At 36.0% G+C, this 13,269-nt stretch overlaps 1 protein-coding gene across 1 annotated transcript in view; it reads left to right on the top strand.

Moving 5' to 3' along the window:
- LOC127455375 (feline leukemia virus subgroup C receptor-related protein 2-like) overlaps positions 1-13,269 on the top strand; it is a 49,546-nt gene that overhangs the window by 16,432 nt on the left and 19,845 nt on the right. The window contains exons 3-6 of the mRNA XM_051723228.1: positions 3,791-3,931; positions 7,307-7,374; positions 7,552-7,655; positions 13,016-13,126. Of these exons, the coding sequence (XP_051579188.1) occupies positions 3,791-3,931; positions 7,307-7,374; positions 7,552-7,655; positions 13,016-13,126 (424 nt within the window). The remainder of the gene's footprint in view (positions 1-3,790; positions 3,932-7,306; positions 7,375-7,551; positions 7,656-13,015; positions 13,127-13,269) is intronic.

The raw sequence follows: 13,269 nt of genomic DNA, 5'->3' as shown, positions 1-13,269 counted from the left end.
ACAGCTTTGTTCTTATAATGCTTAAACATTCTACTGAAGTCAGTAGATTTGACATGCAAATTTTAATAAAGGAGAAGGGAAGGACATTATTGATACTCATTATTACTATTATACTGTTATTGTTGTCTTTTTGGATGAAAAGTCTTAGCGGTTCACAAACTTAATGGAAACTATAGATAAACTGCTTTCTTCTTATAATGCTAACATACTATAAAGTCTCTTGGCAGATTTCGGTGGTGAACATCTCAAAATGATAGCATGTTGATTCTGCCTTAATACCTCGGGATGTGAATTAATGTTCAATAATTCAGTGATCGGAGTCAGTTTATTCTGCGGTTACCACATGTAGAATGTAGTCATAAAAATGGCATCAGCAATAAAATGCAGAATGTCGTGGAATATGACATATCTGGACGAAAATGAACATTTGAATGTACAATGAATTAAATTAAAATTGTGATATGTCTTAGTGTGATAATTAAAATGCAAAAGTCTGTGATTTAATTAAGTAAATATATAATCTGCAAGAGATGTGCGCTTCAACATGAATGTGTAGAGACGGCCGCTCATACACTGAAAACACCTCATCATGATCATCACGTACACTCTGTGTGAGATGACAGAGACAGAGAGCACTCTGAAGTGCACAGCACATACAGACTATGTATTTATTTAATTAAATCACAGTTTTAAGAAGGATTAATAATCGCACTGGGCCATGGAGCAAACTGCTTATCTGGAGGTGAGAAACTAACATAAAAAAAACACAGATACGCCAAAATAAAAGCTTGATTTATATAGACGCGTTTTTGCTTAAATATTACACTTGTTGGGCACATAAAATGTCCTGGAAAATTGTGCCTTGAAAAGAGTGGGAACCCTGGCTTAAGCATAATGCATGTTAAAATAGTATTTCAACTCCATTGACATGACAACGTAATGCTGGTAAACCATGTAGACGTAAATCACGAAAACTTTCACACAGTGTAAAGGATACAAAAAAAGAGAGCCGACATGACTTCCAGTACATTTTTAGACACACGGAGAATAAGGGATGAAATCAGTGCTTCCTCTAACAGCCTCCCCTCTTAAACATCATGTTTGGAGCGTGAGTAGCAGAACTGCAGCCAAGAAACGCTCACTCTGTTCCAGTTATGGACTGTGGTCCATTCTGTCTAGTGATTCCGATCAGATCACGGGGTTTAGTGTAAAAGTCAGCTCTCATTTCTGTTCCGCGAGTACTGTTGAAGTCTCACGCTTGCGGAACAGCGGTTACGTCCATTAGTTTGAATTAGTTGAAGTAATGTGAGCTCATGCATGAGGCAGAGCTGTGATTGGATGGAAGCGTTCCTTCTCATGAATAATGTGGAGAAACGCTCAGAATTTAGTGAAGTACATTTGTACTGTCCTTCCAATCATAACTTGGAGTTTACGCACCGTACCGCTGCTTCCTATATGTTTATTATGCATTCTGCGTAGGGCACCAATACCCTAGGGGGGCATCAAAAACTCTACCAGCTGCCCTTTCTCGCACGTTAAATATTTTTTCAAGGACACGATAGCATTTGCACAACAAAGATGATCGCTTCACGCTAAATTAAAATTAAAAATTAAAATTAAATTAAAATCTAAATGAATGTTTTTTATTATTTGGTATATAAAACTCATGAATAAAACCTACTCTGCTCTTAACCCTCCTATTGTCTTAAGAAACTGCACACTCCTTTTGTCCTTTGGGCCATTTTTGACCCGTATTGAAAATCATAAAAAATGCATAAATTCTTTATTAGTTTACAATGGCCATGGTATTTGTAATAAAACTATAGTAAACACAAGATTAACCATGATTAATCTGTAGTAAGACCATGATCAGAGGTGCAACTACCATATATGCAATGTATGCAACGCATACGGGTGCCATATAAAGGGGGGCACTGGCGACTCTAAAGGGGGAGAAATCGGACTCCCCCAACCCTCAATGCTAGTAAGGGGTGTGAAAATTTCACATACTTGCTCGAAAAAGGGTAGTTGCACCCCTGAACATGGTTACTATATGGATACAATATTACTGTAGTAAAACCATGGTTTCCATTAAAAAATAAAATAAATACATAAATTACAATAAAATAATAATAATAAAAAATGGTTAGCCTAAAACAATCATGGTACAATATTACTATAGAAAAAACATGTTTTCCGCCAAAAACTATGGTTACTACAGTCTATTGGTAGCACTTTATTATAAGATTACATTTCTTAACAATAGTAAATGCATTAGGTATCATTAACAATGAACTAAATATTTTTTTACAGTATTTATTAATCTTTGTTAATGATAGTTAATAAAAATAACATTTGTCATTTTTAATGTTAGTTCATAGTAAGCTACATTAACTAATGTAAACATATCCAACGTTTGATTTTAAAAATCATATTTTGAAATTAACATATGACAGATGAATAAATGCTGTAAAAGTATTATTCATTGTTAGTTCATGTTAACTAATGTTGTATATGTTAACAAATGGAAACTTATTTTAAAGCGTTACCACAATATTACTATAGTAAAACCATTGTTAATCTATGGTATTTGCATAGTAAAACCATGATACCAACAAAATTATGATTTGTATTACCATTGTTTTCATTTTCCTGTATAAAAACTATGTTTTCACTACGAATATCATGGTTAAAATATGGTTACTGTAGTAAAACCATGGTAAATTTATGCGAGGGCACGCAAAACTATTTATTTATTTTAATTCCCGCCCTGTCCTCTAAGGGGCTCTGAATGTGTATGGACGTGCATATGTGCACAAACCCCGCTTGAGGGGAAAGTATGCAATTTGTGTAAAAGATGCAGAACCCAGTGGAGCAGGTGGGGGAGCCAGAGAACAATATGTGGCTAGGAGATAAATCTGAGAATATTTGAAATATTTTTATGTCAAATTTGATTCTAGACAAAAAACTATCTAAAGCTGTGTAACATCCAGAAAGTCCAAAGGTGAAAGTCATAACTAGTTCTTCCCATACGGGTCAAAATTGACCCGTTCAGACAAAGGAAGGAACAATTTGTTTTAAATTGTTATTTCTCTTAAACAGTTATAGACAAAAATACATTTTCTTTTCAGTTTTGTGTGTTTTGATGGTCTTGACAGTCACAACGTTTGGTTCCAATACTAAATAATATACAGTATTTATAACGTATTCTTTACCTGTCCCGGGTCAAAAATGACCCTTAGACAAAAGGAGGATTAAACATAAAGAAATTACATTTCTGCTAAGGTCTTCTGTATAATTGTCTCACACTGCTCTGTAGTACTCATCTATATAATTCAAACCCCAAAAACATCAGCATTAGGGAGGAAATATGAATGAATTCATTAGAATGAATTTAAACAGGGATGTGATACTACTTTCATTGGTAGCTGAATTCATAATCAAGTTATCTATAACAATTAATAAACGAACACGCAAGAGGGCAGATGCGTAGAACTTTGTAAATGTTTGTGTTTCAGTTCTATGAAATCTGCAGATTTTTGCGTGTGCCTGCATACATTAAAGCTGTTTTGGAACAACATATATTGTGAAATGCCGATATACAAATAAAATGTAAATGAATTGAAATGACTTTCCACTGTATGATCTAAGGGCTTTTTATTGTTTTCAGTGCTGATAAGTGTTATTGTGATATACTTGATTGTGATCTAGTGAAAAGTGCTTTTTGAAGTCTGATTTACATCTGTGGTTAATTATTCACAGTGCTGATTAGACTGACTGTGTGCTTCAGTGTTTCAGGATAAACCAGAAATCCCGCCGTCTGCAGCTCAAGCTAGGCTCAGAAACGCTCCCGCGGGACAGTACTCGTACACGGCATCGATCGGAAGACTGCTCCGCAACAAACCCTTCATCCTACTCATCATCAGTTATGGTAAACATCAACTTAAAACACATTCTACACATATTTTACTTAATAGGTCTGCACTGATAACACAAGACAGATAAGATAAGGAGATAATTGAAATCTCATGCAGATCAGATGATTCAGACCGTTATCAGCGATTCACTGTGATGTAATATCGGTCTAAACAGTGTGTCTACATCAGGTCAATGCCATGTTTAGATGGTAGCTCTGTGGAATGATGTTCTTATTCTATCATCAGTTGTTGCTGTTATCAAATGTTGATTATAAATATAAATAATTCAAAATGGAAAAGTATTGTATATTAAAAGAATTCAATCCAATAAAAAAGGTCAACAATTGCAAAGACATTGAGTGGTGCACACATTTGCAGACTAACTGTTCTGCTAGTGAATGTGTTAGCCAGATCATATAACTGGGGTCAAAGGTCATGAGAGTTTAGCTTCTGATTAACCCAGCTGTATGACTGTTTCTCAAGGTGCATTCTTTTGTGTTCTTACATTCTTGTGGACTCGTTCTACGTCATCATCTACTGCCGAAGTTCGATTACAATCCTCAAGAACGCAAGTACCAAGAGCGCAGGAAATTACCTGGATGTGTCTTGAAATCGAGGATGCATTGGATGGTGACGTGGAGGCAAGAACTCGGTACTACAGTGGCAGACAAAGGACATTTATCTTTTTGTTTTTCCTGAAGAGTTTCCTGCATAAGCTCGTGAAAGTCTGATGGCTCATGAGAGTCATTTTACTCCATCACCAGTTGTTGTTGTTTTGGGCATCATTTTAATACAGTAATAAACATGGAGAGAACGAGTGTTTACAGAATTTATTCTTTTAACGTGTCACTAGTCCTGTAAAACCTCACTGGTGTGATGATATTAATGCTGTCACTGGTGTGATAATGCCAGTAGTTCTGTCACTGGATTAAAATGTGCTGTGATGGTTAATTGCACAACAGAAAGATAGCAGCACATCTCAAAGCTCCCAATAGATGGAGACTTGTATTTCTGCAGAACAAAAATGGGCTTTTCCCAATCAGTGGGTGTTTTCAAACCATTGAGATTCCCTACTTTTATTGGATAGTTTAGAAACGCCCATCCCGGTTTGAAAACGCCCACAGATGTGAAAACACCCATTACTGTTCTGCAGAGACCTATACTTTTATAGATGCGTTCTACGTTCTCCTTCCCTTCCGAGTTAGTTCTTCCAAGGTAGCTTGGCAAGACCGGTCTTAATAAGAACGCAAGTCCATTCTCCGCGTTCTTTGAATTGAGATTCACCCTATGTTCACAATGGAATACTATCTTGCTACTTATAGAATGCTGTGCATTTATTTTTATTTAATGTATATATTTAAAAAGAGTATGTGAAACAGAATGCATTATGCAATGATATATATTTGAACAGTTGTATGCTACATTGCTGTCATACAACTTTATTTAGTGCATGTTTAATTTAGTGCTGCGAGCGATGTCTAGTTATCATCTTAGTTAACGTTTGTTTTGCATTTTTAATCAAATTTTGTGTAAAAAAATAAAAATCTGAATAGCAGTTGGATCCAAAAGGCCCAGAGAAACTGTTGAGTTTGGGTCAATTTTATTATGACTTCAGGTTCGGGTTTGTAATCAATGAAAAAGCAACAGGCCCGCCACATTTTTTAGACACCGTGTCAAGGTTAAAGGAACTTCCAAGTTTCAAAAAAGCATGCTGAGACTCCTGTGTTATGTTTTAAACTGGTTCACACTGTACGATTTTTTTCTGTCCTTTACGATTGCTGCATGTCAGTCTGTACGATATGACCCCAGTAGAGATGCCAAGACAGACTGTGCAACATCAACTGTCTTCTATGTCAGACTGCACGATATACATCTTTTCAGATTTTACTGACGATCGACAGCGTTGACTGGGCATTTGAAGTCATCAGTCCACATCACATGGCCTCATCCGCATAAAAGCGTGAAATTAAAATGGTGTCGCACAAGCAAAAACAATCTATAGCCCTCATTTTTTTCCATATTTTGCCTGGAAAACAAAAAAAGAAAAGAAAAACACAGAGTGTCCGGAATAAGTCATGGCTGGGTATAAAAGACAGAAGGACATAAATGCAGGCAGAGCCCCAAAAAGGGACGTGAGCTCCAAACCACCAGAAAAGATGTAGGGAGCCCCTAACCTAACCCTTTCCCTAACTGTGTGTGGAAGTGAAGCTGGCCACACCCCCTTCTGGAGCTAACCCGCCCTCTTTTAGAGATCCCGCCCCCATTTGAAGCTCTCTGGCCTGCAGCTATTCCTACTTGATAAAAGAGATAGTATGATCATAATGTGAAGATAACACATAATTAACAAGCTATATTTGTGTTGACATATCACATAGACAAGCTAGTATCAGTCATCAGATGCTGTGTTTCTTCTATTAGTTCTTTATTAATCAGCATCGTAGGACTAGTCACACAGCAAGACTTCGACCCAAAATTTCTGACAGTGTCAAACTTCGTCAGAGGCAAAAGATCATCGCAAGGGCTATTAATCGGCTGTCAGTGAGCATGTCACATGTAAGACAGACAATTTTGCCATTTGGTAGTCTGCAGCTATACCTACTTGGGGTACCTGAGCTATTTTGGTGATAGCACCACCTACTTTGCAAAGTACATAAAGCCTGAGCAACAATTGTTATAACTTTGAAAGAACTTGGCTTTAACTCTGCTTTTCTGAACATTGCCCCAGAATACATCCAGCTGTCATCACTGTTTATGTAGTGCTGTTGGAATCTGCAGACTACGCTCGCATTTACTGCGCTGATTTTTGTTGATAATCTGCAGAATGCATTTTAAAGATGGTAAAACACGTTAAACGAAGTGGTTAAGGCACGGTCACGTTTACCTTTGCATAGCAAAATTCAGCAATGAAGGCATGGACGGACATTGAGAGCATGTAAAACCAGCAAAAAACGAATTTCTAAGCAGCCTCTTTTCAATGCTGTAGTTTATACACTGTGATGATGCTAAAATGATATCCTTGTCCATTGTGCATATTCAGTGTAATTGAGGTAACTGCCAAACCAAGCAATTTCCTGCTGGTTAACGTGGCAAATTCATCTGTCAAAGTTCAGCAATCTCTAACTCCACACGAAATCCGCGAGGAGAAATTCTTCGCCACCGAAAATGCATTGTGCAACATTCACGATCACGCGGATTCCCATTGAAATGACTATATTTCGCCCTCGGAAAACCTGTTTGAAAACATGACTATTTTTGCAACTCTGTTAGTGGCGCAGAAATGACACACTTCAACTTTACATTTAATCATCAAATTATAATTTCACCCAAACTGAATTTTGTCCTTTATATTTCTATGACAGCACATTTCTCAGTGTCTTTGTGCTTCACAGGACTGAATGTGGGCTGTTTCTATGGCGTTTCCACACTGTTGAACAGAATGATCATGGAACATTACCCTGTGAGTCTCGCTGTCAACATCCACAAGTCACATTACGTGATCTCAGGGTTTAACACCCTACTGTTAGCTATATGACACTTCTGAATGGTGCTTGCATTAACAAAAATAAGTATTATTTAAAGAGCCTTGGAGTACCATGATACATGAATTTTATAATATTTATTTTCTCACTCACAGGGTGAAGAGGTGAATGCTGGGAGGATTGGTTTGACTATTGTTGTTGCTGGGATGTTCGGCTCTCTCATCTGTGGTATCTGGCTGGACAAAACCAAGACTTACAAGTGAGCTATACATTTTTACAATATACACACATTACAGATGTACAGTTTTAAGGGGTAATTTCCAACAATTTTTATATATACAGTATATATTTTTTCCAGAGCTCCACTGTTAGTAATATACAGTGGCAAGAAAAAGTATGTGATCCTTTTGGAATTAGCTGATTAATGAGAGCGCATGTTACACCACTCCTCATCTCTCTCCACTGGCTGCCGGTTGATGCACGTATCAAATTCAAGGCTCTGATGCTGCCATAGAGAACAGTCACTGGGTCTGCTCCAGCATACCTAAAATCATTTATGCAGAGCTGCGCACCCACTAGAAGCCTGCAGTCGGCTAAGGTACGTCGCCTTGTTGTACCAACACAAAGAGGCACCAAAACACTTTCACAGACTTTCAGCTTCATCGTACCACGTTGGTGGAATGACCTTACCAACTCCATCCGTGAAGCTGACTCACTCTCTGTCTTCAAAAAACAACTAAAAACACATCTTTTCCATGAGCACTTAACCAGTCACTAAATAAAAAATTAAAAAATTATTGTTGCACATTAATCTGTCTTGAATACTACTATTCTAATGCTAGTGAAACTTTGTAATACCGCACTTTTCATACCACTGTCTTCTTAAGATGAATTGCTTACAGTGTATTCCTCTTTTGTAAGTTGCTTTGGATAAAAGCGTCTGCCAAAATAATAAATGTAAATGTAAATTAGCTGGTTTTCTGCATTAATTGGTCATAAAATGTGATCTCATCTTCTTCAAAGTCACATGCATAGACAAACACGATGTGCTAAAAACACACAAACAATTATAATCTTTCATGTCTTTATTGAACACATCCCATTAAACATTCACAGTGCCGTGGAAAAAGTGAAATTTTTTTAATTAAAGTCAGGAGTTGGCAAACCTGGCATCCAATTAATGAAACGAGATTGGAGGTGTGGGTTAGAGCTACTTTGACTTATAAAAAGCACTCAAACATTTTGAGTTTGCTATTCACAAGAAGCATCTGTTGACGTGAACCATGCCTCACAAAAAAGAGATTTCCTACAATCAAGAATTGTTGCTTTGCATAAAGCTGGAAAGGGTTACAAAGTTATCTCGAAGAGCTTATTTATTCATCTGTCCACAGTTAGACAAACTGTCTATAAATGGAGATGATTTAGTACAGTGACTACTCTCACTAGAAGTGGCCATCCTGGCAAGATGACTCAAAGGGCACACTGCAGAATGCTCAATGAGGTAAAAAATAACACTAGAGTGACAGATAAAGACTTGAAGGAATCACTGGAACTGGTTAACATCTATGTTCATGAGTCTACTATACGGAAAACATTAAACAGGCATGTGTTCATGGCAGGACACCACGAAGTAAGCCACTGCTTTCTAACAAAAACATTGCTGCATGCTTGAAGTTTGCCAAAGACCACCTTGACACGCCACAACGCTACTGGGAAAATGTTTTGTGGACTGATGAAAGTAAGGTTGAATTGTTTGGGAAGAACACGCAGCACTACGTATGGCATAAAAAGGGTACTGCATACCAACATGAAAACATCATGCCAGTGGTGAAGTATGGTGGAGGGAGCGTCATGATTTGGGGCTGCTTTGCTGCTTCGGGGCCTGGACCGCTTGCCATCATCGAGGGAAAAATGAATTCCCAAATCCTTCAAGATATCCTACATGATAATGTCAGTGTGGCTGTGCTAATTCCAGAGGGTTCACATACTTTTTCTTGCCACTGTAGTTCATAATGTTAGGAAAGCTTTCTTGCAGCAAAAAATAAATAAATAAATAAATAAATAATAATAATAAAAAAAATATCGTACAGTTTTTCATGATCATTTTCCACCCTCTCTATGTGCCTAAGAAATGAACAGGAACAGGTTTCCTGCTATGTCTTGAAAAATTGCCCCTGTATGTGAAATGAAATGTTTTGTGCTTTGCTGCATTTACACACAGGCTGCGTGTTTGCAGTCAGGTTCAATATATTTTATAACAGCTCCTTTGCAAAGCCTTTATTATACTGTGACATTGAGCCTGTGTTAGATTTATAAAACAATCATTGCTGAAACGTGCCGCTTAAACTGTTCAGATCAGACTGAAATGATAAGAGATCTTGTTCAAAATAAACATTAGGATTCTTCAGAAGGAGCTGCAGAGCAACAGGTGCTTCACGCACACACACAAACAACACCAGATTTCACACAATTTACCACATGTGTTCTTTTGGTGTTTAGGAATAATAATATCTATTCTAGTTCCTCCTAAATACCTCACCATCATTGGACAGGGCAAGTATTTCATCAAAAGGATGTCTTAGACATGTAAATGTGGACAGTTGTGTGTTAATTTTTATCAGTGTAACATCAGAAATCCAGTGATTTCAGAACGAGTCATTGTCATTCATCAGCTTTGTTTTAATAATCATTGAGGAGTTTTGAGTTCTGAAAGTTACAGTATTTTTTCGTATTATAGTGAACTCTCTTATCTCAAAAGTATTTGATTTCTTATGATATCACCACTATAAATATTTCCTGGCCAGTATGTAATAAAAGGAATATTCCGGGTTCAATACAAATTCAGCTCAATCAACAGTGTTTGTGGCATAATGTTTATTACCACACAAAATAAAATCTTAAAAAAAAAAAAAAAGCAAAAATGAAGGTTATAGTCAGGCACACAATGGAAGTCAATGGGGTCCATTTTTTGAGGGTTTAAACACAGAAATATGAAGTTTATAATTTTATAAAAGCACTTACATTAATTCTTCTGTTAAAACTCATGTATTATTTGTAGTTAATTGTGATTAATCACAGATTTTGAAAATGCTGAAATTTGACACGATATATACTACCACTTTTCCTATCAAAATGCATTTATTTCCATCTTAGGAAAGAAAAGAAAACAAAATGTATCAATATAATGCTTTATTAACATTTTCAAACAAAGCTTTCCACAGTATAAAGATAGAAATGCACTAAATTGCACCAATTCAAGTAACATTAAATGTTTCCCAAAGTCTAAGTGGAAGTTTGACTAATTGAAAGAACTAGTCTCCACATAGGTTGCATATTCATTGCAATGGGCATTAAATCTCTTAAACTCTCATCATCCACAATATTAATCTGTTAATCCATTCATGATTCGCGTCAGAGCGTCAATGTCAGAGTCGCTTTAAACTCCACATGAAAAGCGCTTACAAACAAAAACGTCCATTCTGCGTTTTGGTGATAGTTAAGATTTGGTGTGCTTCTGTGGTAATTAAAATGCACCTTATGTAGGCTTAAAATACTTGATTTCTTTCAAGTCCCATCTGTGCTTGTTTTGTACATCAAATAGTGCTAAGAGCTCCTTTCTCCATCATGTTATCACTGACAGGGAAGCGCTGTTGTGTGTGTGTTTGTGGTGTATGCATCAGTGTAATGACACTGGGCGGACACATCGCAAAGTTTCCGCTCTCCCAACAAGTGTTTCTGCTGGCTTATGGTGTATTAACTGTAACGCGTTAATTGCAATTTAGAAAAATTAGCGCATTAAATGTTTTTTTAATTAATCACATGCGTTAACACTTTAATTCTGATAGCTCTAATATATATATATATATATATATATATATATATATATATATATATATATATATATATCAGTATATATCCAAATATATAACTTGTGATAATATCTATAAATTAAGTTACAGCATTAGGTTACAGACATTATTCCACAATAAGGGGAACTCTGAGGCCACCTATAGGCTATACTTGACATTGTTATGGTATTGTCAAAATTTTTTTTACATTTTCTTTTTCAGCAGATGGCACTCCAGTGTTTTCATAAATATTCAACTTTGCTTTTTACTGAATTAAACAATTTTATATATATATATATATATATATATATATATATATATATATAATGTAATGGTGTAATTTGAGCTAATTGAGTTCTAAATCCATAAAGTCCCCCCAAAAATGCAAAAATTGAAAAATTGTGTTAATAACTATGAAAACAGTATTGTGTATTTTGGCAAAGATGGGTTACACAAAGAAAGATTTTTGTGAGTGTTGCTCCAGCATGAACAGAACACAAGGGTTAAGCATTTTAGAAAAAATTACAAAGACAGTGAAAGCACGATATTTAATTTCAATAAAAGCAAAATTTAGGTAAAATTATACTTTATACATTCTATATAACTCATTAAATTGTAATGGTGTTGAATTGGGGCATGAAAATTGGCTGCTATTCCAATGAAAAACAAACATTTAAAAATAGCATTTATTTGAAAAGTTATTTTGCATTACACTCTAATCTATCAAATATTTCCATATCCGTTATAAAGACTCTTCACTGTAATGGTCTCTCTTATCTATCGTGAAGCTCTGGTTTAAAAACTGCCCTTTCAATGAGCACAAATCATCCTGGCACTTGTAATCGGCCCAGAGTTTCCTCTCGCGCCAGTCAGATTTGCCCCAGGCGGGTCCCAACAGCAGCAGTAAAGTGGGGCATTATCTTACGCGTGGTTGTACAGAACGGTGCTTCTTCTTAATACACTGTTTGTTTAAAGAGAGCTACGGCCAAAAAATACCTTCTTGCATGTACAGGAACCCTGTTTTTCTAACGAGACTGGTTATGATTGACATAAGCTGTGACTCATGCGACAAAACATTCCCCACAACTTTACCTGCCGTCAGTTTTGAAAATAGCAACATTTACACTTCATAGATGATCATTAGCATGTTCTTAACACAGATGTGCCATTGCATTTTGTTTATTCGTAGTTGTGTTCTTTATTGATCAATATTTTGACAGTTTCATTATCACTCACTACTCCTAAAACCACCTGTCCTCAGAACGTTACTCAATAATTCATATTTATACACAGGAAAAACAGAAATATATAATGTATATCTTTAAAAGAAATAAAATAGTGCTATATAATTAGGGACTTGTGCTTTTATTTTCATGTGTTTCATGAAACCATTATAAATCAACAGCATCACACAAATTATAAAGAATTGTTCTCATTTTAAGTAGGTTCTATGAGTAGAACAACATCTTGCAACATCAGAAAAACATTTGTTACTGGATTGAATAGATGTGTGATGGTTATTTTGTCAGCAGATGTTCTTGAAACCCTCCTGTAGTCTCAATTCATTTATTTATCAATGTGAATGCAAGATTTGCCAAAATGTCTGATAAATATTTGATGTGATTGAACACATTATTGTTATATCTGATAGTGTTAATAAATCAGAGTAACTGACAGTTAGTTTGATGATTGTATTTTGACATCTTCAGACGTTTTATCACATATACTTTGTCAACAGTCATATGTGTTATTTCTCTTTGTCTTTTCCCAGACAGACGACACTCTCAGTTTATCTGCTGTCTTTTGTTGGGATGGTGGTCTACACATTCACCTTGGACTTGGGTCATCTGTGGGTCGTGTTTCTCACGTCAGGAGCAATGGGGTAAGAGTACAACCGTAATACTGTAACCTAAAATGACCACAAGAAGTATTTGGACATTTAAAATTGTCTGAATGTCATTGCAGAGAAACAGATAGCATAATATCAATGTAAGCAACATTTATTTTAAAGACCATAACATTTAC

Source organism: Myxocyprinus asiaticus, chromosome 17 (genome assembly GCF_019703515.2).
Source record: "Myxocyprinus asiaticus isolate MX2 ecotype Aquarium Trade chromosome 17, UBuf_Myxa_2, whole genome shotgun sequence".
Taxonomy (NCBI): Eukaryota; Metazoa; Chordata; class Actinopteri; order Cypriniformes; family Catostomidae; genus Myxocyprinus; species Myxocyprinus asiaticus.
This window is presented reverse-complemented; position numbering and strand designations above follow the sequence as displayed.